Consider the following 26196-nt stretch of genomic DNA (forward strand, 5'->3'; position numbering starts at 1 on the left):
ATCCTTCCCTGCATCTTTCCAAATCCCCACTTGTGGTGTCTCCCCATGTGCAGGATGGTCTAATTAGGGACCAGCACCTGATGGAGCACATTGTGAGACACAAGCAAGCATGTGGGGTTTCCTCATCCCTGTCCCCCTCTTCTGGGACCAGCAGGGTCTTCCAGGGAATTCTCCCTCTGTCCTTCTGTGGTTTGAGATATCAACTCAAAGTTCCCTCTTGGCCTTAGGAAGGAAAGTAAGTGGTGTAAATTGGGCTGGTGTTTGCATTGCTGTTTGTTTACAGTGAGCACTTGGATATTATTGTCACTTGTTTTACTTGTTGGGCAGCCCTGTAGGTGTGGGGAGCATTGCCTGTGCCAAAGAAGTGCTGCAAGTAAGTACCAGACCAAAAGCAAACCTGAGCCAACACAGTGTGTGTGTTAGGTGGGATACTGTCATCACAGAGAGCTTGAATTCTCCTTTTCAGGTAGTGAGAGGTACTTTTGCAGTTGGTACTGGAGAAACCAAAACATCCAAGGAGCGTCTCTCCTTCTGTGAGAAATCCCTGTTCTGTTAGGGCCTTTTTGGTGCCCCTTTTTGTGGGGCACAGCATTGAGTCCATCACTCTGATCTGTGTGTTTGCGGCCTTTTTTATGAAGTGCTATATAAATATATAACTATATAAAAATCTTGCATTCTTTTGTAGAGATAGAATCACATGTTGCTGGAGATATTTTATAATCACTGATTTGTAATATGTAAATATTTCCATTTGCCAATTACTGAGCTGAGCATTTTATTATACCAGAACACCAGAAAGTAGTTCCAATGAGAAGCTGCTGTGGTTGCCCTTGTGGGCTCTGACTGCAGCGAGAGGACAGGAGCTCTCTCAGCTGTCCAGAGGAGGTTGAAAGACCTGACTAACCCACGGGGAGGAGGCAGCAACCTGATTCCAGCTTCAGTCCAGGCTGCAGTGGTGGTGGGCTGGCCACCATGAGCCACCACAGGCACTCGGGACAGCACAGGGACCTGACCAGGCTGGAAAGCTGACCCAGGAAGGGGCAGGCAGCAGTTTGCTCTGTGTTTTTGCTGCTGGACTGCTGGCAAACCACCTGCAGTGCCTCTGCCCTCCTGTACTCCGTGTCTGCCAGTGAAGCACCGCCCTTGAGTGCGTTCTTCCCGAGGCAGGGCTGTAATTATGGTTAGCAAAGTAAAAATACTTGTGTGCATTGTAAATGAGGTGCCGAGTGAGTCTGCCTTGTTCACGCCTGACACGGCGAGGTGTGAATGCTCAGCAAGGTCCCTCTGCCATGTCATCGTGGTCTCCCAGCAAGACAAGAGGGCAGTTCAGAGCCACGGCTGCTCCTCCTCGTGTGCTTTGCCTAGAACGGGCAACCTGCAAGCTAAAAGCAGATTAAAAATGAACAGAGCAATATTGTATGGAGCCCTCGCTGGGTTTGCAAATTTTGGGCTACAAGAGGTATTTTGTATTTACTCTGTTAGCAGAGTGAATGGTGGGATTCTCTGGGCCAAACTTGAAAGGAGTTTTTCAGCGAAGTTGTCTTGGAAGAGGAGTTGCAGGTGTCTGGTTGGTGACCTCAGGCTTCATTTTTGTTCTGGATGGTGGCATAAGAAATGTGGCAGGTTTGAAATGTCTCATTCTCTTTAAGGTGCTCTGCTGAAGGAGTCTGGGAAGAGAATTGTGTGTTAGAGGACTTGAGCTGGTTTCACCCAGGGATCATGGCTGTTCCCCTTGTCAAACACAGAGCACAGGCAGTGAGGAGCCTGGTGTGATCCCAGTGTGGGGAGGCAGCTGGAGTTAGGGTATAGGAGGTCAGAGGGACCCTGGAGTCTGTTCTTGACTCTTAGTGACTTGGTGTATGACCCTCTTCCGTCAGTTGTCCTCTCCTCCTCACCTCTGAAGGCTTTTCTGTCCCTGCTTTTCTGTAAGGATGAAGTGTGAGATAATCACTTGTGATTTTTTTTTCAACCCTTGCTTGGACTTAATCCAAAACCAAGTGATGACTGTTTAACCAGCTTAGGAAAACTTTTTTGTCCAGGAGTCCCTTCTTCTTTAAAGTTCTAGCTTTATTGAAAAACATGAAGGCTAATGCCCTTGTACTGTGCTGAATGCCATCGATCCTGCATTTCATTATTTTGATGCACCAGAGCTCAGGCAGGTAATGCCAGAGTAGTTGCTATGTTCAGTGGTACAGTTCCCTACCTCAAATATAAGTAACTTGGTACCCAGCAGAATGTTTAAGTGAAATGAGCTGTAAGCTGATGGTGTTCAAAATGTGTTCTGAAATTCTGAGTAAATTCTTTTATCAGATGGCCTTTTAGAACGAAGGAAATGGAAGTTTCTCTGCCTGTAAGAAAGGTACTGAACACTGTGTACGGTGAAGGTCCCAATCACTGCCACGGTGTCAGTGCTCCCCTGGGTCAGGGGATGGAACAGCCTCCTCACATCTGGAAGCTGCCAGGTCTGCATGCAAATATTAGGATGTAGTTTCTTATCTCTGGAGGTATTAACATTTGCTTGCAAAATGCTGGGTATGGCTCTGAGGTGGGATCAATACCCTGTAGCCAGTGGCTCTACCCTGTCACTGTTCCTGCTGATGGAGTGGCATCCCAGGATGTTCCCTCACTTAACTTAAGAGTCTCTGCACACTCTGCTGGTGTTAAAGGTGGCAATTAACATTTTGGGTGAACAGTGAATGAGGCCATTTATAACCAGTTACGCTGACATGAATCTCTCCCAACAAATTTGCATCATTAAAGAACCTTTGGAAAAATGTGTCATGCGTATAATTAAATACCTGTTTTGCTAACTCTTAATTTAATTAATCCAAAGTAAAGATGGCAGCACAAATTAATTTAGCTGGAAATGGCATTTCTCTCAGTGGGCTGAAGAGAGGTTTTCTGGTGGCATTGTACCAGATGACCTCAGAATCAGACAGGTGAACTCTGGGCCTGGTTGACAGTGATGGCCGTGACATTCTCATAGCAGTATGTATGTCATCTATCAGCTCACTTTTTTCTGCTTGTGAGAGCAAAGAGGGAGGACAGCTAGAAGGCAGTTTCTTTGAGAGGACAGGACAGGTGCTTTTCAGCTCTACCCTGAGAGGTATTTGGTAGCAACCATAGTAAATCCAGGTTCAGACAGGTGAATGAAAAGAAATTCAAATAACAGAAGATCTTTCTATGTCTCCCCTTGCTTTTTCTATCTGTACCTTGATCTCTTTCACTTGATGCCTACATTTTTCCCCCTTAGATATGAGCAGTTACAGGAAAGTCATCCCCTTTAAATATTCATTACTCTTAACTTTCTTTAAAGAGTTCCTTGTAGATGATCTTTTGGTTTGACCTCTTTCCTAACCTTGTGATTATTTTCCCCCTACCCCCTGTGCCTTTTCTGATCCTTTTCTCCCTGCCATTTAATCTCCTTCTCTCTCCCTATCCGTCTTGCCTGGGATAAAACTGGAGCACAGACTGTGTGCACTGTGCAAGTGGAGGTGAGTTGAAGCCCAACATTGTAGGAAGCAGGGAATCTGTTGTTGCTTCCTGTAGACTCATCTGAGCACCAGAAGTGGGAAAAAAAAATCTTTAAATCTTTCAAACACTGGTTATTGCTTTAGCAATTCTCATTTCAGCTTAAGTAAAAATTAATGCAGGTATGGATGAAAGAAGCTCTGTGCCCTAAAGCATGGAATCCTGCTAGTCCTGCCACCTCTCTGCAATTTCAGGACTGGCTTTTTCTATGCGGTGTTTCCTTCAAGAGGGAAAACCAGCCTCATTTATCAGACAGGACTCCAATCATTGGTACTGAGGCTGATGAGAGGCTGGTGTGGATGGCAGTGGGCTCTGGGTGATGGGCAGGAGCACACAAATCTTGTGTGGCAGGACTGGCTGGGACAGGCTGGGGGCTGCTAGTGCTCCACGGCGGGAGGCTGCGAGGGCTCTGGGAGGGTGCAAGGTCCTGCAGGAGGTGCTGGGGAGAATCTGTGGCTTGACACTGCTCGGTGCTGGTCTCCCCTGAGGCCTCATGAGGCGACTTTTCTCCATAGCCCATCAGATGAGATGAATGTGAACTTGAAGCTGATTTTGTCTGTCTTTGGTAGCCTGAACACTCCTGGCTTTCTATCCTGCGCCAACCTTTAGCATCATCCAGCATTTGCAATTGGAGCCAGTGCTTTTAACAGGGCCTTTTGTATTCACTTACTGAAAACCGGGGTCTGTTTCACAGGAATCTTGTTTACACCTGCCACAGTTGTCCTTTTCGCTCATCCTCTGCTCCTTTCACTGGAGCTGCAGTGGTTGAAACTGCAGAATGTCCTTTTATTCCCCGGCATCCTCGGCGTGGGACGTGACCGCAATAGAGCAGCTGGGGAGAGGATGCAGGGTGTGAGACCCACTGAGAAGTGTGAGTGAGCCAGATGTGGGCAGCTCAAGGGCAGGATACAACTGGGCTTTGGAAGGACTTGGTGCAATGGGTTATCACCTCTGCTTCTGTTCTAGATGTTCATTTTAGGGTTTTCAAAACAGCCCTCAGAGTTCTCCCTGCATGCGCAGATGCACTAAAGTGACTCTGACTACGGGGACGTCCCCTCTCCATCACCGGAACCAGGGGTCAGTAGCCCTTGCTCAGGGTTTGCCCGGTGAATGGTGTCTCCTTGTTGGGCATTTAGGGCACTAAAACTGTGAGTGGCTTTTTGGGGGTGACCCAGGCACTGCGGGAGGCGGTGAGTTCGTGCTGCAGCCGAGGAATGCGGGGAAGCCAGGGCGAGGGGAGGTGCCAGGACTGGAGGATTTGCACAGCTGCTGTTGTAAGCCTCGTGCTCAGCCTGCTCTCTGGTGGTAGCTGCTGTAGCAGAGATGACCTTTGATAAAACGGGAAACATTTGGAGTGATTTGGATAGTTGTGGTTGCTCAGTTTCACACAGTAACAGTTTGTAGCAGAGTCAACTCAGCTGCTCCTGCTTTTGTTTGCATACGCCAGTAAGAAATTCACAGGTTAAAAATCAAATCAAGGCGGTTTCAATGTGAAAACTGCCAACAAAGTCTGCTCCTCAGCAGCTCTTCCCAGAACTTCCAGGTTCTCCAGCGTCTGATACTGCTCTTTCCTTTCACACTGGAGAGACTGTTAGGGGAGCAGACAGAAGAGGCACCTGCTGGCACGAAATGTGGAGCAAACAATAAATATCTTTGAGATCTACAGTCAAATTTGGCTGATAACAGCCAGCAGGTTCCAAAACTCTTGCCAGGACTGTGATAGAGAGAGGCACTTGATGGTGATCTCTTCTTGGCTCCCAGGGCAGCGGGAGGGCTCTGGCCAGGAGGAGCATCCCTGCTGTGCCCTGGGCTGGGGAACACAGACATCAGCAATGTGAGACACGTTTGCAGGTTACAGGGACCCTGTCCTGGCTGCTGTCATCACTCTAGTCAGAGATCAGCCCCATTCATGTTTCCTAGATAAACTGTCACCGTGTGGATATGTCTCCCAGCAGTATTTGGTTACTGTCTTTTGTATCAGGGATCTAACAGTCATGCATGTGGATTCTTGGTGCTGGAGACACCTTGAGGACTGAAGTGCCTGTAGGACACAGTGTGCAGGTGTGACCATGTGCTGTTGAGGATGGAGGTAGTTCCTGAGACTTTTCTTTGTACAAAACCTAGTCAGGCAGCTCTGAGAATTCAGAGCAAGCTGGCACCCACTGTTTTAATCCAGTTTCCATCCCGTTGGCAGCAGAGGTAGGACATAGTTTCAGCATTTTCTACAAGTCTGTATTTCTTGTGGCTAGGAAAGTATTCATTTTGTCTGAAAACACAACATAAGGCTATGTCTTTGAATCTCAGCATTTATGACTTTGATGTTTAAAAGCAATTTGACCAGATTTGGGGTTCTTTTTTCCCATGTGAATTGCTGTGGTATAGTTAAGACAACTTCTAGTCGCAGCAATCTTGTGGAGGTATCGTCTTTCCAGAATTAGAGGTTAGGAGTTGACAGCAAATGAGGCAGGGATTATAATTAAAAACCAGGATAATTATTTGTGCATGGAAAAACTAAGGAATAAAAACTCATGGTGTAATGTACCTAGGAGTACTAGATACAAATAAGAGATAATGTATCTTGCAGTGAAGGATGTTTGGATTGTGTGTATTTCACCGAGCATGGGAGCAATTCCTCCTGCTCCATAGAAGCTGAGGGTTTTGTTCAGTTGGTGCTGATGCTCTTTTAGAAAGCTTTTACCTCTCTGATTCCTGAGGTCTGACACGGAAGAGAAAAGCTTCAATAGGCACCAGCTGCACGGTGGGCCCTGTCTTTTCAGAGCATCGCTCGCTTTTCTCCGTTCCCAATTAAAATGTGTGTTAAACTTAGCTTTTTTTTGAAGCAGCCCAGCACTGTGGTATTTAATGTAAAGAGAATGTGCTCGTCACCTTTTCTCTCTCTTTTGTGGCAGGGTCAGCATTCCTCAGGGGAGGACATGGAAATCTCTGACGACGAGACCAACCCTGCGCCCATCACCAGCGCGGAATGTGCCAAAACCATTGTGGTGAACTCCTCCGTCAGCAACACGGCCGTGATGGCCCCGTCCATCCCCCCGCTGCCACCACCGGGATTCCCTCCTCTTCCTCCTCCGCCGCCTCCACAGCCGGGCTTCCCGATGCCCCCGCCGCTGCCTCCGCCGCCGCCACCCACCCACCCGGCCGTCACCGTGCCCCCGCCGCCGCTGCCCGCCCCGCCCGGGGTCCCTCCGCCTCACATCCTGCCCCCGCTCCCCCCGTTCCACCCCGGCATGTTCCCCGTCATGCAGGTGGATATGATCAGTGTCCTGGGCAACCAGTGGGGTGGCATGCCCATGTCCTTCCAGATGCAAACTCAGATGCTGAGCCGCATGATGCAGGCACAGAACACGTACCAGTACCCACCTTTCATGACGGGCCGGATGCAGTTTGTGAATCTTCCTCCCTACCGCCCATTCTCGATGGGAGCTGCTCTCGCCCGCGGGCAGCAGTGGCCACCTCTGCCCAAGTTTGACCCCTCGGTTCCACCCCCGGGTTATGAGCCGAAGAAGGAAGATCCCCACAAAGCCACGGTGGATGGAGTTCTCCTGGTCATAGTGAAGGAACTAAAGGCCATCATGAAAAGGGACCTGAATCGCAAGATGGTCGAAGTGGTGGCGTTCCGGGCGTTTGATGACTGGTGGGACAAGAAGGAACGTCTGGCAAAAGTGGGTTTTCACATGCTGTGTCCTGGGTCCTGGGGAGAGCTGTTCTTAGTGCTTGTGGCCAGTGTGTGGGGTCAGCGGGGGTCTGGAGCTGACTTTTAAAAACCCAAAACCCTAAATTTTCATGTACAAGAGGAAGCTGAAGTTTAGCTCCGAAAAACTAAGGTCAGATGCAAGAGGAGTATTTGAAACCACCAAGCCTCTGTCTTGTGTTCCCCACTTTGTGCAATGAGATTTGTGGGTATTTCCAGTTCTGCCCCCTCCCCAGTGCATGTACAAAGCAGCAATTAACTCAAAAGCTGAACACTGGCCAAATACACCAAGAGTTCCAGGGATTAGTTGAGAAAACAGCTTTGCATGAATCCTCTGATCCTTTTCTCACCCAATATGAAGTGTACCTCAGCCAGCAAACAGCTCTGTGATCTAATGTGTGGTGAATTTGTCACTACCCAAAAAACCTAACACTACAGAAAGGTAAATGCAAGCCTCAAAATTACCATTGCAGTGAATTACTTTAAAAATAACAAAACAAACCACAACCTGCAGGTAGGTCTGTTTCAGATGTCAGTTTTCAGAGCAGTATCCTCACCACCTGTTTTTGTAAACCAGTTGCGTGTTAACTCTGGTGCCTGGGAGAGCTCCTTGGCTTTCTGGAGGGGTTGGTAATGCTGCTGCCTAACAGCTGTTTTGTGACGGTGTAATTTGCTGTGGCTTAGAGCTGGCTGGCGTGACATGCAGCAGAAGCCCCGTCCCTCTCCTCCTGACTAATGCTCAGAGCTTTTCTTCTGCCAGCAAGCGTGTGCTGACAGTCTTGGAGGAGGCCCGTGAGTTTCCAGGGCAATGAAGGAAACAGATCCAGCAAATAGTTGCAGAAACAGCAACTGAAACACTCAAGAAATTGTTTTAAACCAGACATCTGCGGTGAAGAAGCAGAAGCAAGTTGAGGCAGATCTTCAGGCTCTCTTACATCCCAAGTTATGGCTGGATTTGGGGTGTTCTTCCCTCACCTGGGGTTTATAAGCCATTTTGGGAAGGGAAGCTGACTGTACCACAGCAGCTTGCCACAGTCCTTGGCACAGGTTATGTTGGATGTGAGCAGTGTAATTGAAAATATGAAATTGCTGCATGGAAAACCACATGTGCTTTCTGTCCAGGAACAGAGATGCCAGAACCATTTCTGCCCCAGGGCATGTGTTACAGTTGTGTGCAGAAAAACCTCATAGATTTCAGAGCTTTCTGCCAGGACTGGGCACCCCTGGCATTGTGGTGGGACAGGATTCCTTCTCAGGCACAAGTTACCTGCTTTTGCAGAAAACAAAATATGAATATTCAGCTTAAACTGTACCTTCCCATTGCTGCTGTCTGTGTGTGTGTGAGGAGGGGGTTACTGGGCTCCTTGGTGGCAGCTGGAGGTCAGTTCCTCATGTGCTCTGCCATCACAGTGATTCTGGCTGCTGTATTCCATCAAAGGCAGCTGATTGATTGATTGATTGATTGCTTCCAGCTCTGGCAGCTCAGCTGATTGACTTCCAAGAGGCATCATGCCCTAGATAAAGGGTGAGAAGGCTCAAGGATAAATCTGGTGTCCTGGGTCAGGCAGGGTGGAAAACGTATGGGGTGAAAGCTGTGAAAGGAGCACATTTCTGGGGAATGCAGGAGATCCCATGGACCTTTTCTGCCTGAGCTAGGGGAAAGCTTTTCTTTGTTCCCAGATCTAGTGGTGGGCTTAGGTTTGAAAGCCTGAGTAAGATGCATTAAGCAGAGTGCCAGGAATAACCAGGCATCCTGGCCACAGAGTGCTGCTGCTTGGATTCTCTGTTTGATACTCCCATTAGTTTTGTCCCTAATTAGTAGGAGAGCTGGACTTGTGCTGCCTCTTTGGTGATTACAGCCCACTTCAGCATGTGAGCTCTGTTAGGGTGTGCAGGAGAAACTGTTTGGGGTGTTGTGCCCTGGGCTGATGCAGGTGAGTGTCACCTCCAGTGCCCCTGGCTTGGGCAGAGCATAACATACCACGTGTGACATTCTCCTGGCTTATCCACCTCTCCACAGCTGCAGAGGTCTGAATTCCTGCTCTTCCTTCACACCTCAGCTCTAGTGAAAGAGGATTTGTTGAGGCTGTGTGTCTATTTTGTAGACCCTTTGGTGTTTCATCTAAATATTTTGATGTTCCTGTTCCCAGGACTGGAGCCTTCTGACAGGTTTTGTGGACTGGGGCTATGGTTGCTAAGGAAAACAGGGATGTGTGTGATTTTTGATGCACTGTTGTTGGCCTTACACACAGGGATGTGTGTGATTTTTGATGCACTGTTTTTGGCCTTACACACAGGGATGTGTGTGATTTTTGATGCACTGTTGTTGGCCTTACACACAGGGATGTGTGTGATTTTTGATGCACTGTTGTTGGCCTTACACTCAACAGAAGGAAGGTGTTCCCAGCTGGAAGGTCTGGAGTTGTTTTCAGTTATGTGGGTTAGCAAAGGAAGGTAGATAACACATTGTTGGGCTGAGTTGCCTAAAGCACACTCAAGTTATTTGTATTATTCTGTGCAGCTCTAGTTCCTTTCAGGTGTGGGGCACCTTCAGATGCCCTCAAAGAAACTGATGCCTGGGCAGGGCAGTGATATTTCCCAAACCTCAACTGTCTGAATGGTTTCCAGACTTTGTGTCCTTCCCAAGAAACTTCCCCTCTCAAATGTGCCTTCTCTGTTGCAGGCGTCTCTCACTCCAGTGAAGTCTGGAGGAGAGCTGGAGGAAAAACCAAAGCCGAAGGATCGAATGGCCTCTTGTCTCTTGGAGAACTGGAACAAAGGAGAAGGGCTGGGATATGAGGCCATCGGCTTGGGCATTGGCTTACGAGGGGCCATCCGGCTGCCATCCTTCAAGGTGAAAACAAAAACTCTCTTCCTTGTGCTGACATCCCCCAGAGGAGCCTTAGGAGGACAGACCTCGCTAGGTTTGTGCCCCAGAGCCCTCAGGCTGTTCACCCCACTCTGTGTTCACTCGGGGGGTTGCTTCTGACCCCCCAGGACCAGAGCAAGGACCCTCTTCTCCTTTCGCTTTTCAGCCTCCACTTGTGTGAATTGTCTGTAGAGGATCTCCCTGCTCTGCAGGGGGAAGGGGACATTTGCCTGTGTTTAGGACACAGCATTTCAGCATGATCATAAAAATACACGTATGCTTTACACAGTTACTGTTCTGGTTGGAATCTCCGATTGGTTTGGCAGCTTAGTCTCACCTGAAGTTTGCTTAAACTCTGTCTCCTCAGAAGCACAGGGTATATCCATTTTGAAAAGCATTTACATAAAAAATTATAAGTATCTTAAATGAAATTTAGGGTAGGGGAGTGTAGAGGGCTTCCCTGAAATTAGGATTTTTGAATGCACAGAAGGTGCAAGTAAAGGTTTGGGATGGGAGATCCTCCAGTCTTTATTTAGAGTAAAACTTGCTTTGAGGTTCTTTAAGATGCCATGAGCTTAGGCTCTCTTTCTGTTCTACTACAGTCTCAGACACATGGATTTGTCAAGAGTTTTCTCTGTCCTCCTCAAAGTACCTGGTGATGACATGCACCATGCTGGTACCCAGGGTGTTTTCATGCAAATTGAAGGGGTAGAGTTTCATTCAGAGTGAAATTCTGTTTGCAAGCAAATAAAGAGATCAAGAGCTGCCCTTAGTTTCTGCTGTGACCATGGCAAAGTAAAGAAATGGCAATTTGCTTAAGAAGTTGATTTCTGTTGTTTCTGAACTTTCAGAAATGCTAATTGTGTCTTTTGTTCAGGTGAAAAGAAAGGAGCCACCTGAAGCTGCCTCAGCAGGAGATCAGAAGAGAATCCGGCCTTCTACATCTGTGGATGATGAAGATGAAGGTTTGCAAAGTGCATTTGTTTGAAACCTAGGAGCAGATGCAAACCCCACCAAGCTGAATGCTTTAAACTTCACAGCAGTGTGCTCACTTACTGTTAAACACAGAGTCAAGGATCTGAGCCAAACCCTGCTTCTCACAGAGCTCTGATCAGCTGGGACATGGCCCCTCTGGGTTCAATTATCTGAAATTCACATTTTAAGAATAACTCATAACCTATTTTAGCTGTGCTGGGCCCCAGCAGAAGGAGCTCAGATGTGTTCATGGGCTCTTTGGGGTGTGCTCACAGCTCACTGGGTTGTGGTAGGAGGAAGCACTTAACAGTTTACTCTGCATTTGATTTGGGAAAGAAAGCAAAGTTATTTGCCAGAAAAATCTGTTTGAAAATATCTTATTTTCTGTTACCAGGGAAGATTAAGAGGAGACAAAGCTTTGAATGCCCTTTGTTTTGCACATGGGTTCATGTGGAAGTCGATTCAGATTAACAAGTGGTTTTGAAGCCAAAAAATGAAACAAAAAAGCATTAAATTCAGGTTACCTGTCCTGACCTCACTCTTGCCGCGTGTCTCCTGTCTGCTCTGCCTAGGGAGTGTCAGCTTTGGCCACCCACGTTTTGCCATCAGCACTGTTCACTGTGACATCAGCAAGTCCCTGTAAGCCTGGGGACCCTCACACCACATGGGCACATTGCTCCTAACTTCGATCTTCCCAAAGAAGAAGTTTCCCTTATGTAGTTAACTCTTTCTGTCCTTTCCAAGGTATTTGATGGTAATTTCTGTTGCTTTTGCTCCTCAGAGTCAGAGAGGGACAGGGATGCTTCTGATACAACATCTGACCTGTCAAAGAAGGATGCAGAGGCAGTGGGGCTGCGACGGCGACCAGCAAGGCCGTTGGAGCTCGACAGCGAGGGAGAGGAGGGAGATGAGACATCAGGGAAAGAGGAAGAGTCCTCCTCAGAGAAGGAAGAGGAGCAGGAAGAAGATGGAGGCTTGGTGAAAGCAGCACCTGGCAAGGTATGTTGGTGTGTGGCTGCAGTTTCAATGCTGTCTGTCATTAAAAGGGGGCCTGGTAATGCCAAATGCCAAAGTTCCCTTTTCTAGGAGATGAGTGCTCCTGGTGGGGTCTGTCCTTACAGAGCCTCTGTCAGGTCACTCCCCCTTCAGGTTCTCTGGGAGCCTCCCTGAGAGTCCCTGGTGGTTACTGCACTGACAGCCAGGTCACAGGCTCAGGCACTGTTCATTTTTGGCAATGTTTTCTTGCAAAGGAGGAAGAGGAGGATGAGGAGGATGAAGATGATGAGGATGAAGATGACGATGAAGACGAGGATGAAGATGATGAGGAGGAGACAGGCATAGACACAAGTGACAAGGAGGAGGAGCAGGACTCCGAGGAGGGTAAGGAGCTGCAGTGGAAGCAGCAAGTGTCACCTTTGGGTCAGCTGTGGTCTCCCTTCTGCCTTTGTGAGCTGATTTTGTTACTTGTGCACCTCCTTTCACTGGTGGGCAGTTTTACACAATATAGTGCAGAGAGATATTTTTGATGAATACCTGTGAGGTTTCCATGATCCCTCAGTCAGTGGGTCCCTTTAGAGCCCTCCAGTCCCTACCTGATCTCAGCCCAACCCAGCCACAGGGGCACTGGTCTCAAGCCCAGCTAAATGTGTGCTTGTTTTGTGAAACAGGAGTTGCTGGGGGGAGAAGGGACCAGGATTCTGAAAAGGGTAATTTGGCTGCTAATAACTCTGTCCTTTCAATCAGTTCCTGCTCTGCAAGGTGGTAGTTTCCACTTTTTAAGGCCATGTGTAAAGGCTGGAGAAAATCTTAGTAAAAGATAAAATACACCAAGAGACCCAGGTGGGAAGGTGCCAGGCAGCACTACTACTCACATGTTGTGTGCAGCCAGAGACAGGATTTATAAATCTCTGCGAAAATAAGTAAACTGGGAGAGCACTCCTTCAAACCCACATGCTGCTGGTGATGCTGTTTCCACACTTTTACAGTGGAAGGGATATTTGCCCTGATTGTTTAATAAAGCCAGAAAGCAGAACTAATGGCAGTTTGTTCTTGCAGATGTAGCAAGTCCCTCGTCTTCCAAGGCTGAAGCTGAATCATCTGATGAGAGTGAGGACTCCTCTGAATTCGAGTCGAGTTCAGACTCGGATGATGAAGATGAGGAGGACGATGAAGATGAGGAGGAAGAAGAGGAGGAGGAAGAGGTGGCTGAAGATCAAGGCAGAGAAGCCATGGTTGCTGAGCCAGAGCATGAACCTGCTAGTCATGAGCTTCCTGATGATGAGAGGGAGACTATTTTGGACCTGTATCCTGTGGATGACTACATGGATGCAACAGGCTTGGGACTTGCCGAGCCAGCTTTGGCAGTGAAAGATGAAGGCAGTGAAGAAATCAAGGCAGGGGAAAGTGAGTGTGGCCAAGTCCTGGGGGCTTCTGTTGCTGCTGAAACTCTGAAACATTTGGTTCTGGAAAGAGACCAGGAGACAAAGCTTGCACTCTCTCCCATCTGTAGGCCAGGTATGCCCTTCCATGTGCTTTGGAGTTTTGTTATGTTTCCAAGTAAATTTTCTCCCAGTATCCAATATATATGGGTTTGTATTTCCCTTGTTCTCTTTCTTCTTCCAGCCTTGCCTCTAGGCTAGGGATTATCTGTACAGGGAGAGAGGTCTGTGCTGAACTTTCCTTCCTAGTAAGGAGCTCTACATGAGCCATCTGCTACTAAAAATACTGTGGTTACTGTATCCAGAATCTTATCCTGGGCCAGTTTAGTTGGAGTCCTACAGGAACTGAGCAGTTGTCATCATCTGAGGGTGACTGATCGGGTGGTGTGATGGCTGAAGCTCAAGATAGAAAAGCCATGGCTGCTAAAACAGAACAGGAATGTTGCTACTGGCTCTTTTTGGTTTTAATATCAAAGCAGTACGTGACAGGGAAGCTGCATGGGGCAGGTGAGTGGAGTCTCAGAGTTATGTATGGTTCCTAATATTACTTGTGGGTGATTTTGTCACCTACTCCTTTTAAATGAGTGATACTCACTAGTTTTCTGGAAGAAGGAAATTGTCTTCAATTAATACAAAGTTGTACTTAACCCAAGAAAATTGGAAAGCTTTTACTAGAACAGGAGTGAGATGCATAAAGCTTGAGTATTTTGGCAACTGGGAGGAACCTAAAAGTTAAAATTGGAGCCAACAGGGAGGGCACATCTAGTGGGGCCTGCTGTGGAGCCTTGGGCAGCACTGGTGTCTGAGGACTGGGCAGTGTTTTGCTACTTGGAGAGTTGGAAATCCAATCCCTGCACAGGGTGTCTGTCACTCCTTGGCTGCTACAAAATCTGAAAGTCACAAAGAGGTAAAATGTTAAACTGGGCAGGGCAAAGAAAAACTGGTTTTGCACGAATCCTTTCTAGAACAGGTCATTGTGCTGAAAGAACATAAATTTGGAGACACCTGCATTTGAGCAACTTGACATGTGTAAGGAGCTTTCCAGGTAAGCTGTGGGAACAAGCTCAAACTGCAGCATTGTTCTTGAGCAGCCCAGCTCTGTCATACAGGTGTTGCAAGGCTCAGACCCTTCTCCAGCAGCCCTGGTTTGTTCAGCACAAACAGGGAATGCCTCCCTTCCAATTCTCCAGGCATTTTCACCTCCTTTCGTTCTCCCACTTGAAAATGTTATTTTGAGCTGCCTAACAAGATTCACTGTTGATTCCTTTTGGACCTGGCCCTAAGTGGGTAAATAAACTCCAGACAAATGAGGCTGCTGCAGGGAGAGCAGCATATAAATTGCCTCATTGATACCATCTGAGTGTCTCCTCATCCATTACAAGGGCTTCCCGTTTCCTTCATGTGTTGTTCAGGAGTGTTCTGCTGTTCCCTTCACCATTCCCTCCATGGAGAGCAGAGGGTGCTCCTTGGCCTGCAATTAGTTTAGTTCCCACATTAGAAAAGGTGACAGCCCTGGGCTCTGACAGCTCTCCTCCAAAGTCCTCACCCCACAATCCACTCATTCCTTTAATGTCTGTACAAAAGGTTGTCAGGGCTTTTGAAAGCAGAGAAACCTTCGTTCTGGTCTGTGTCGTAGTTAATCCTCAAATTAATAGTGTGGGTTTTTTATGGTCCATTAGGAAAGTGTGTGGTAGTGTCTAATTACTCTACACTCTGTGCCTCCAAAATGTAAAGCACTGGAGTTTTAAAGCCTCCCAGTGGAATTGAGCTGTTCTTTAATTGTGGCATCTTAAACATGTCTTTACTAGCAAGTGGCAAGTAACCAAGTGGAGGCAAAGCTCCTGATTCTCCTCTCTGTTCCCCTTTCAGAGGAAGAGTCTGAACCCACTCCCATGCTGGAGCCAGAGGTACAGGAAGGTCCAAAGCCTGAATCTCAAGATGAGGAGGCAGCTCTCTGTATATCTGCTCCAGAGGGAGTCTTTGGAGAACCTCTGCCCAGCAAAAGCAGCTTCTTTGGCAAGTCTGAGGAGAGCAGCTTGGAAGCCCGAGTTAAAGCAAAGCCGCCGTCGGCAGCGGAGGAGGACGAGCGGCTGCCCCGCACGCCTGGGCGGGAGGTGATGATCCACTCGGAGACTGAGACTCTCCTGCTGCCAGCCCACAAGGTGCCATCCTCCATGCTTCCCTTGCCATCGACTCCTGGCAAAGAAGAATCTTTAGTCCCTCCAGAAAAGTTCCCTGAACAATTAATGGTGACCAAAACATCCGTGGAAGAGGAGATTCCTAGGACTCCCGGGCGGGACATTTTGGCCAAGTCTTCACACCCCCTCGCGAAGTCACAGAGCACGGACACTGTTCCAGCCACGCCAGGAAGTGATGCTCCCCTTACAGGAAGCAGCTTGACCCTCAGTTCCCCTCAAGTTCCAGGGAGCCCCTTTTCCTACCCATCCCAGTCTCCTGGCATTAATAGTGGCATTCCTCGGACTCCTGGGAGAGATTTCAATTTCACGCCTACTTTCCCAGAGGCTGGTGCTACCATTCCTTGCCTTCTGCCTGGCAAGAAACAGTCAGAGGATGAGCTCGAAGAGAAAACCTTTAAAGAGCCTCTTGGTGCTTCCCTTACGATCAGCATGAACAGTGTTCCTTCCCCTATCCCCTTTGCCAGCCCCCCGCAAGCAGATTTCCACATGGACATGGGTTTGCCACCTGATGAGCCAATACCTGTAGCAGCCCTGCCGTGCATGCATGGAGATGGAAGAATGCCCATCGAGGAATGCAAGGCAGAAGTAAAACCTGGTTTGCTCTCCCCAGAAGTACCCCCTGGGGCTTCTATTCTTCCTCCCCCACCACCGCCTTCTGTTCTTCCCAAAAGGAGGCCGGGTCGGCCGAGGCGGTCCCCACCTTCTGTCCTCTCGCTGGATGTGTACTCTGGCAAAACCATAGAACCTCCTCCCATGCCAGTGGCCTTGGTGGAAGGTGCTGTGGGCAAAGAGCTGTTGAGCGGACATCCTGATGCCTACTATGGACTGAAAGACCCTGAAGCCGTCACCCTGGACTTCAGGAATGACGGTTTCCACGAGAAAATAGCAGCTGAGGCAGTTGCAGAGAAACTGCCATTCAAGGAACTGGAGAACCAGTGGAATGAAGACTTCAAGGAAGAAGAAGCTCACGCAAAACCTAAACGACAGTGGCGAAGGCAGAAGAAGACATCTGAGGAGCTGCCAGCGATCCCTTCCCCCGAGTATTCCCCGCCCCGGCCGCAGTTCAGGCCACGCTCCGAGTTTGAGGAGATGACCATTTTGTATGACATCTGGAACGGAGGCATAGACGAGGAGGATATCAAATTCATGTGTATCACATACGACCGCTTGTTACAGCAGGACAACGGTATGGACTGGCTCAATGACACCCTGTGGGTCTTCCATCCTTATATCCTTTCTCGCTGTGTTGGCAGCACGTGTGAGATGCACGAGAAGTTGGTGGGAGAAGCAGTTGCTTACAGCAACAGAGATTGCTTGGATGAGCAGGGCATTTTAGACTATTTCATTCTCTGAAGCTGCAATACAAAAATACTGCAGAAGTGGCTGTTCTTGCTGCATGTTCAGTCTGGAAGTGCAGGGACAGTCTGTAGGCACCTTTTCTGGGGAGGTTTCCTTCCTAGTTTGAGAAGCTTCTGGCTGCATGTAACCAGACTTTTTTTCCAGCTTTCCTGTGGAATTCCTAGTCTGCACATACAGAGCTTTCATTCGGAGCTAAAACTTGCTGTAAAAATAATCTCACCATCTGTGCCCAAAACAATGAGTTAGTGGTTCTAGCAGCTTTAACTTGCTTTGAGGTTGAAATCCTGATAAAATCAGTGCTTTCTACATCAGGGCTCTGTGTGTGTGCAGCCACCAGTAGTGTTCTCCAGAGCAGAGTCTAAAGGACTGTTCTAAAAACCTCAGAACTCTCCAGTACTTTTTGTAGGAAGGATGTACAGGTTTATGGGTTGAAGAAGACAAACACACCACCTTGTGTGTTGCTAGAGATTGTGTGAAGTTCAGATATCTTCATCCCTTGCTTCCTGCAAGACAGGAAAGCAAAACCAAAAAAACCCAAACCACCTAAAACAGTCAGTGATAACTAAGAAAACCCATAGTGAAAACAAATCTCTTTCCCTCTTGTTAAGGATTATATTGTAACAGCAAAATTACGCTCACTTTTTAAGCCACTTCAAAATCACCTTGAGTTCATCGTGTGTCACACTGTGTGACAAGTGTGAAAGTACCTGCAGGCTCACCTGCTTTGCAGCCGACCCTCAGCACTCTGGTTTTGAGGCCATCACCTCTTGGTTTTTATGGTCCCTCTGCTTCAGTTTTCTGGTGTCAGGGATATGTTTTGCCTCACAGGAAGCATTTTTGGGTCAGTCTCGATTGTTGTAGCCTTCGTGGCTGTGTTTGTGGGGTGAGCTGGCAGCAGTACAGCTCCACTGTCCTTCCAGGAGTCAAAGCCCTGAAGGTGCCTTCAAACCTGAAGGTTTGTGATGTGTGTCTGAAGGAGCTGATTTCCCAAGGCTGGTGGGAGCAGCACCTCTCCAAGGCCTTTAGGCTGAGCAGCATGTCGGTAGTGTTATTTTTTGCAACCCCACAAAACCTTCCTAATTTTCCAGGTTCCTGGTGTTAGCTCCATGCAACTGTAGCAAGTTTAGTCTGATATCCACCTCTGGCTGTGTTTCTCCTTAACTTCTTGCCACCTACCAGCTTTTCTACCCCCAAGAAGAAGAAGCGGGATGACGGGATGCGGGAGCACGTGACGGGCTGTGCACGAAGCGAAGGCTATTACAAAATTGATAAGAAGGACAAACTCAAATACCTCAACAATAGCCGAGCTTTTGCAGAGGAGCCTCCAGCTGACACACAGGTGAGGAATCCAGAGTGGCAGGTGTAAATGGGATTTGGTTTGACACTGTCACACACAGTGTGTGCTTCCTGCCTTTTGGCGAAGAGGGAGAGGCAGCTGTTGTGTCTCCTTGATTGTCCTGGGGTTGTGTGGGGAGTGCTAATGTTTGATGTCAGGGGTTCTGTGGTGATGTGTTGTAGCACAAGGGGCTGCTCACAGGGAGCCTGCAGGGTGTTGGCTCAGCTTTGATCACCCATTTGTCCTCTCAGGGTATGAGCATCCCTGCCCAACCTCACGCTTCCACCCGGGCTGGTTCCGAGAGGCGATCAGAGCAGCGCAGGCTCCTCTCCTCCTTCACTGGTAGCTGCGACAGTGACCTGCTCAAGTTCAACCAGCTCAAGGTAGATCACCCCCTGCTGCAGATTCTGGACCCACAGACATCCTTTCCCATTCTGTGCTGTGGCTAATTCGGGGTTGGGGTTTTGGGGTGTTTTCTTCATGCAGTTCCGGAAGAAAAAACTAAAATTCTGCAAGAGCCACATTCACGACTGGGGTCTTTTTGCTATGGAGCCCATTGCAGCTGATGAGATGGTGATCGAGTACGTGGGTCAGAACATCAGGCAGGTGAGCTGTGGGTGAAATCTGAGCAAAAACCAGCCTTGGAGGAAGTCCTTGAGTATGACAGCGAGGGTTGGAGCCCTGGGTTGGAGGTGTCAGCTCAGTGGGCTGGACAGAGGTTGGCATGGTTTGGAGGTACGAGGGTGGGAATTCCAACAGTTTGTGGAAACTGAGCACTCAGGAGAATCCTCAAGAAGCCCATCCTGAACTTCTGTGTTTCCAGTTAGGCGTGTGCTCTCTCGGGGTGGTGGGGATTGTGTAAACCCCCATTGCCTGGCACAAGCAGAGCTCAGGGGAGCCTTGTGGAGGTGAGGTGGCTGCTCACAGGTCAGTTGTGCAGCGTGGCCTGAGCCTGCCTGGGGTTTCTGCAGGTCATTGCTGACATGCGGGAGAAGCGATACGAGGATGAGGGCATTGGCAGCAGTTACATGTTCAGAGTCGACCACGACACCATCATCGATGCCACCAAATGCGGGAACTTCGCCAGGTTCATCAACCACAGCTGCAATGTGAGTATGGTGTTCTCGCCTGTCATTGCTCCCTGGCACGCTGACAAACCTGGGGAGGCGCAGCCAGCCCTGACTGGGGTGCTCAGCAGTGGCAGGGGGTCGAAGGGCTGTGATTAAATGTTAATGAGCCTCAGCAGATCAGAGCAGGGTCTAAAGAGGTTGGAGAGACCTGAGGAATGAAACATGCAGGGAGACTGAGTGCACTCGAGCCCTTCTGGCTGTCCCCGGGAACCCTGATGGACACTGAGCAAGCAAATCGAACAAATATTTCCTTAAAACATACCAAATTTCAGCTGTGGGAACAGTCTCCTTCTAGTGTCCGCATGGGAAAATAATCCCTGCTGTTTCCCTCTGCTCTGTGCTGCAGTCTGCACTCAGACCTGCCTGCCTGGCCAAATTGTTAAGCATTGAGCTTCTCTTAGCCTGTGACAAAATTGATGGAGCGTCATCCAGGCTCTTTTGCTCCACAAATGACCAGAATGTGGATATTTTGGAGAAGCACAAGGGGGGCTGCTGTGTTTTCTGGCTTCACGCCTCTCTGCCTAGGCCTGCCCTAGGTCCAGGCTCTGGAAGCATGGCTGGGGTTGTCTCAGGAGAGGACTGCCCTGTTTTATTTTATCTTGAAATAGTTGGGTGGAGGCAGGGAAGCCGTGGAACTCTGAAATCTACATCATCACCTCTTCTGTCACCCTTGCAGCCAAATTGTTATGCTAAAGTGATCACGGTGGAGTCTCAAAAGAAGATCGTTATCTACTCCAAGCAGCACATCAATGTGAACGAGGAAATTACCTACGACTACAAGTTTCCAATTGAGGATGTAAAAATCCCGTGTCTCTGTGGCTCTGAGAACTGCAGGGGAACCCTGAACTGAACTCAAGGTTTCTCGTCACACTTGCACCTTCGGCCATGTCAAAACTGTGGTAACCAGGTGTGGTTGCACTTTGCCAAAAAAAGAGGAAAAAAAAAAAACTACAGAAAAAAGGAAGAAAAAAAATTAAAAGCAAAAAAATACTTACCAAAAAAAAAAAAAAAAAAAGAGGAAAAAGAGAAGAAAACCAAGCAAGTTTCGCACTTCTGCCAGGATCACGAGTGAAAGCAAAAAGCGCACACGCTTACGAGGACTGTTCATGTTTCAGGTGCTTTTTCCTTTTCAGATCCAACACGCACACAAAAAGGTGGCTACCTTTTGTGGCATGGTCTATCCAAACACTAGCTTCTCTGTTCAGTCCCTGAAGTAATGCTCCATAATGGGATAATGGTACCTTTTTTTTTTTTTTAATTGTTCTTATAAGCCTTCATCGTTTCATAAATGCTGCTACCTTTTTCTCATCAGTTTTCGTTGGTTGAAAAAGACATTCAACGTTTAAATGTGAAGCAGAGACTGAAAATGCCATATAGGGTTTGTTGGGAGCTTGTTTGGCTGAAATTGCACAGATTTCTCAGAGTAAGCTGTAAATAAATGTAAGGTTGATGTTACAGAGCAAGCCAGAGGCTTGAGGGTGTGTGAATGAGTGTGTGCGTGTGCTTGGGGGTGTGTGTGTGCAGATGTGTCCACAGTGAGACTAGAGCTGAGCTGTCCTGCCTCTTCCTTAGGGATGAGCCTGAGCAAGGCCCCGCAGCCAGACCCCGGGGCAGAGTCAGGTCAGCCACACCTCATCTCCCCTCCTTGGGCTCCCCTCTCATTTTCTATGCCATGCTGGTCCATGGGGGATCCAAACCTCTGCAGCTGCACGTGAGAAACCCTTGGATACTTCAGTCACTAGGAAGAAGTGGAGTCAGCTGTGCAGCTGTAGCATTGTGTGGCCTCTGGGGCTGCCCATTCCTTGGAGATTCCTTGTCTTGCTTGCAGAAGAGGCTGAGATTAAGTGGACACTGTAGAAATCCTGCCCTGCTTGCAAGCAAAGACTACGGCCCACGTTTGTAGCAGGACTTTCTTCCTGTGGATGGGAAACAGGCTGATGTGTGACTTGTATTCATGTTTTCTCACTTTCATCTGCATTTCCCTGCCCTTCCAGTGTTTTACATGGAGTATTTGCTCTGTCCTTGGATGTGGGAGATGGCTCCTGTGATAGGAGCAAGCTGTGCCCTGCTGCTCTCCTCCCTTTGTTACTCAGTAACTTGGCCAGGGGTGGTCCTGTCCCTCCAGAAAATCATGGTAGAAATGTCCCTGAAAGCAATCCCGTTCCCCCTTCTGTAGCATGGAAATGAATTGCTTCTCTAAATTTGGAAGGCATGTTTTAAAATGATTTCTCAATATATTTTGTCCTTGTAGATGTGCTGAGGTGAAGGTTGCAGTTCTTCAAGAGGTTCCATTTAAAAATGGGACCAAACACCAAAAAACCAGTTCTTTGGATGAGATCTGGAAATGTTACACCATCGTTCAGGTATAGACAGGATCAATTTTTCAATTTGCATTGAATTTCTCCTGCTTTAAAAGTAGAGATTAGTCATACTAAACCCATTTTAATTGGCTTGTAAGGGGAAGTTGCAATGTCATTCTGAAATGGGAAGATTATCTGCATAACTGAACACCTTCTCCCCACAGAGAATACAAGAATACAGGCTGTATTCTTGTATTCTTTCCAAACCTCCACAGAGGTGACAACCTTGCCAAAGAGGTTCCTGGAAGTTTTTCCAGCTGTTCCATGGAATTGCCAGGCCTGCACTGCAGTGTGGAGCTTGTGATGTAGGTAGGTTAGACCTCTGCCTCTGAATTTCTCCTCCAGACAAAAGGCCTGAGAGAGCAGGAGCACACAGAGTGCTACAAGCTGCCTTAATACCACCTGTGTTTCTGTCTGAGGGCGAGCAAATTGTCTCTGAGATTGGACAGTCCGTGGTCCATCTCTGCTTTTGTTTCAGCTCAGTTTTGTTGTTTCTCCTTCCTAAATCTCTCCAGCAACTGGGTGTTAGTGACCCAGCACCTAAAATCGTGAGAAGCACAAGTTTCTGTCACTGAATGTTGGTTGGAACTGCAGTGATGGCATTTGGGAGTTAAACCAGCTGCTCAGTTTAGTTGTTATTTTTTTAGTGAGATTCCATGTGTTGGCATCTCCACAGCTTGGCCTTTGACCTCCAAGGCTTTGGAAATGCACAGAAGTTTCCTGTGTGTCAGAACTGAAGCCCCTGGCCTTGGCCTTCTCCCTCTCTGCTCCATCAAACCAGTGCATCCATGGTGGGTTTGTGGGGGTGAGGACACCCCAAATGGCCCAGCCCTGAAAGCCTGCTGGCAGCTCTGTGTGCTCTGGATGGGATCAGCCCCTGCAGTTTGCCTTAATCCGTGGGGAGGAAGGTCCCTGTCACCTTCAGGTCCTTTGCTGTGTGTTTTAGGAGCACCAAAGGGATTTGGGTGCCACAGATGATCACCTAAATCACTTGGGTACTTCTGAAACTGCCTGTAATTCATCCCCTTTTAGGATCCCAGACAAATAATGTGAGTTTTTAGAAGAGCTGATCTCTCAGTACTTCCCCAGGAAGAAACAGAGCTGTTGAAGCCACAGCACTTCTCAAAAATCATGTTGGTCTGGTCTCAAAGCCAAACCTGAGACTTCTCTTTTTTTCCCCATAAATTTTGGCTTGCAGAGTCCTACCTGGGAGAGATTTTATCTTGGATTAGGAAGCTGCCTGACCTCCAAACAAATCATTTTATGGGGAGGACTCCCAAGTCTGGTGCAGTGATTTCCATGGGTGCCCTGTCCCTGCCAGCCCGCGGGGTCTCGCTGGGCGTGGGGAGCCCTGCAGCCACAGATGTGGGTTGGAGATGCCTCAGATCCTCTGCCTTGTACTTGGCAAGGATGGGATGAGAGGAGGGCAGGAGCTGTGTGCTTCACATTCAGCACAGGCTCCCTGGGACCCCGTGGAAACAGTGACAGGGGGAAGAGGAACCTCAGCAGCACACGCTGCTTACAGGGACTGCAGTGCTTCTGTCCACTGAAGAGCCCATCCCCAAATTTATTGTCACTTCAATTTGAGCCGAGGACAAAAAAAAAAGAGAGAGACATTTACGGTGCTCCCTGCAAAATTCCATTTGGCTGGGAGGAATGACCCAAGAGAGCAGAGCAAAATCATGGAAATAGAATTGAAGCCTTTGGTTTGCAGCTGTGGGAGTTCAGGGTGCAGGTGCCTCCGTGCTGGCATCCGCAGGATCCGTGTGGGTCGCACCTCTGCGTGGTCCCAGAGTGGGGCTGGAGGGGATGGGGCTCATCCTGCAGTTATTTATATTGTACAGAGCAGCTTATTTCTACAAGGAAAGAAAAAACAACCGTCATTTTAAAACTCCAACACACACAGTAGTTTCAGTTCTGGTTTTTGTGACCTTTTTCAGGGATCATTTCAGTGCATTTCTGTACAAAATAAAAAATTAAGGAAAAAAAAGGATTTTGAAGTATAAAAAAATGCTTCTTCTGTACATAGGCGAACTCAAGAATCTTCTCTTCAAACACTGTTTCTTGTAGAAACATGTTGAAATTTTTTTGCTGATTTCTTTGTACTTCAAGAGCATGTAAATAGTTTATTAAAAGTGACTATTGTAATTTGGAGTTCTTTTTAAACAGATTCCAGCTCTAAATCATGTCAAGATGGGGAGGAAGAAGGACTGAGTATAGCAAAGGAGCTGGTGGCATTTACAGCTTGTGTCAAGCTTTGTATAATGTAAATTCTGTATAAATACGGGGTTTTTTTGTCAAATAAATAGATGCAATTAGAAGCATTAAGAAACTGAAGACAAAAAGTTGCCAAGTCAAGGCTTCTTCTTTCCCCCCCTCCCTCAGTCTGAAACCTAATGTGCAAAATCTATTTATTTCAAGCGAGGAAATGTGTACAGTCTAATAGACACCCTAAAATGTATTTAAGCAAATTAGCAACTGGATTTTTTCAGTTTAATATTTTTGTTTTTATGAGTTTCCTCCTTCATTGCCTCTGTAGGATTTGTCCAAGTGAAAACACATCAGGAAGGACTCTCTAAATCAATGGGGCAGTTTAGAAGCAAAGTGGAAGAACACCCAGCTCCCAATTCTTGCAGTTTTCTGGTTTTAATTCCCAGTGTGGAAATCAAGGGCCTCCTTTAAAAGTAGGCAGGTCAAATTGTTTGCAATAAATTAATTTTTTTTCCTAAGTTCCTTTAAAAAAAAAAAAAACAACTCTGCTTTGAAGATTTAGGAATTCTGCTTTTTCTTTTGTTAAGCAAATTTATAAATTTAGGGATGTTTTGTGCATATAGAATCTGTCACCAGTATGTATCTTGTTTTGAAGAAAGTGTTTTTGTTGTGGATGTGTCATGCTGTATATATTTGTTCATATTTTTGTGAATTGAATACTATGTACCATTGTATTATAGTAACTTTTATAAAGCAAACCATAAATATACTGACTTTTCTTACAGAAAAATTATGTTGTGCTTAATATATTACCAGGGCAGCTCTTTGCTCTTAGACCTGTGCTGGGAGCTGTGAGAGCTCAAGGAGGCAGATGCAGAACAAGAACAGTGTGAAGAACTGATTTTCAGCAAAGTTTACTGAAAATATTAATTCTGGTGATCAGGGAATGAATTTAAGCAACATTATATTGCATGAAAGAAATATGTGAGTGATTCTGGTCTCTAAACTTTAAGAAATGTCTCAGTATTAACAGTCTTGACAACGCTGGAGAGCTGAAGCAGAGCTCTCCTGCGAGTGAACCAGGAGTCCCAGACATGTCCAGCCTCTGCAGGTGAGGGGCCCCTGCTCCTCCAGCTTCTGCCCTGGATTGTTCTGATTTCAAATCCTTTTTAAATTTATTTATTTTTAACTCTACGGAGGCAAAAGCCCTTGACCACCAATTCAGGTGTCAGTGACGTGTGAGGCTGTTGTGGCAGAGGCTCTTTGCTTGCTTTCTTGTTAAGTCAGTTTATTCAAGTTGCCAGGAGTTGGACTGGGATGATTCATGTGGGTCCCTTCCAGGATATTCTGTGATTGTTTGAAATCTGGATTAGTTCTGCACCCTGGGACCCAGAGGAGGGGCAGCTGCGGGAGCTGCTCAGGTTTGGCCCTTGTACCCCCCAACAGTGGGGGGCTGCTGGGGGGCATGGTGGCCTCTCTGAGCTTTTATTCAAAAAGAAATACCTGGAGCCGGGACAAGTGGAATGGCTGATGGAGGAGACAGGACAGGGGCTGTGGGTGATTTCCCAGCTCGGCTCCTGCATTCCTCAGGTGAGCACAGCACAGGGCTGCAGGACAGCCACAGCTGGGGCTCAGCCAGGAGGGGCTGGGATGGGGCTGGGGACTGGATCGTGTCAGGAGTCCTGAGCTGAGGGCTCGCCAGGGCCTTGGGCTGCTCGGGGTCTGAGAGCTCCCATGCTGGGGAACTGGGAACAGGGGAGAGCCCAGTGTCCTTCAGCAGCTGGGCTGAGGGCTGGGACAGGGAGTGCTGGAGCTGCAGCCCCCGGGAACACAGGCACTCCCCAGGCATTCAGGCCAGAAAAGGGATTTATTGTGCTGGGGAGGAATTCCCTGTGCACAGGACACCGCCAGAGCAACACCCAGAGGGGACTTTGCACATGCAGCCAGGATCTGAGCCAAGGAATTGCTGCCAATGCCAGCAATTACTGCTTGAAACATGGGAGAAACCCCAGCCCATCATTAATGCAGGAATTTACAGGTATTAGAGCAAGACTCTGTTGCCTTGGGAAGGCTGAAATAT

General features: G+C 47.9%; 1 protein-coding gene across 2 annotated transcripts in view; it reads left to right on the plus strand.

The window, feature by feature from the left end:
• The window catches only part of SETD1B (SET domain containing 1B, histone lysine methyltransferase), a 48558-nt gene extending 23652 nt beyond the window's left edge, over window positions 1-24906 (plus strand). The window contains exons 7-18 of one of the 2 annotated variants that reach the window (XM_068208476.1): window positions 6441-7211; window positions 9924-10094; window positions 10987-11074; window positions 11866-12083; window positions 12335-12464; window positions 13140-13598; window positions 15392-16948; window positions 18252-18418; window positions 18667-18798; window positions 18902-19021; window positions 19387-19524; window positions 20222-24906. In XM_068208476.1, the coding sequence (XP_068064577.1) occupies window positions 6441-7211; window positions 9924-10094; window positions 10987-11074; window positions 11866-12083; window positions 12335-12464; window positions 13140-13598; window positions 15392-16948; window positions 18252-18418; window positions 18667-18798; window positions 18902-19021; window positions 19387-19524; window positions 20222-20395 (4125 nt within the window). In that variant the 3' untranslated portion in view covers window positions 20396-24906. Of the gene's footprint in view, window positions 1-6440; window positions 7212-9923; window positions 10095-10986; window positions 11075-11865; window positions 12084-12334; window positions 12465-13139; window positions 13599-15391; window positions 18419-18666; window positions 18799-18901; window positions 19022-19386; window positions 19525-20221 lie in introns of those variants that run through there. The other variant, XM_068208475.1, reaches the window with a different exon arrangement.
• Window positions 24907-26196: the final 1290 nt, after the last annotated feature.

Source organism: Anomalospiza imberbis, chromosome 18 (genome assembly GCF_031753505.1).
Source record: "Anomalospiza imberbis isolate Cuckoo-Finch-1a 21T00152 chromosome 18, ASM3175350v1, whole genome shotgun sequence".
NCBI classification, from domain to species: domain Eukaryota; kingdom Metazoa; phylum Chordata; class Aves; order Passeriformes; family Viduidae; genus Anomalospiza; species Anomalospiza imberbis.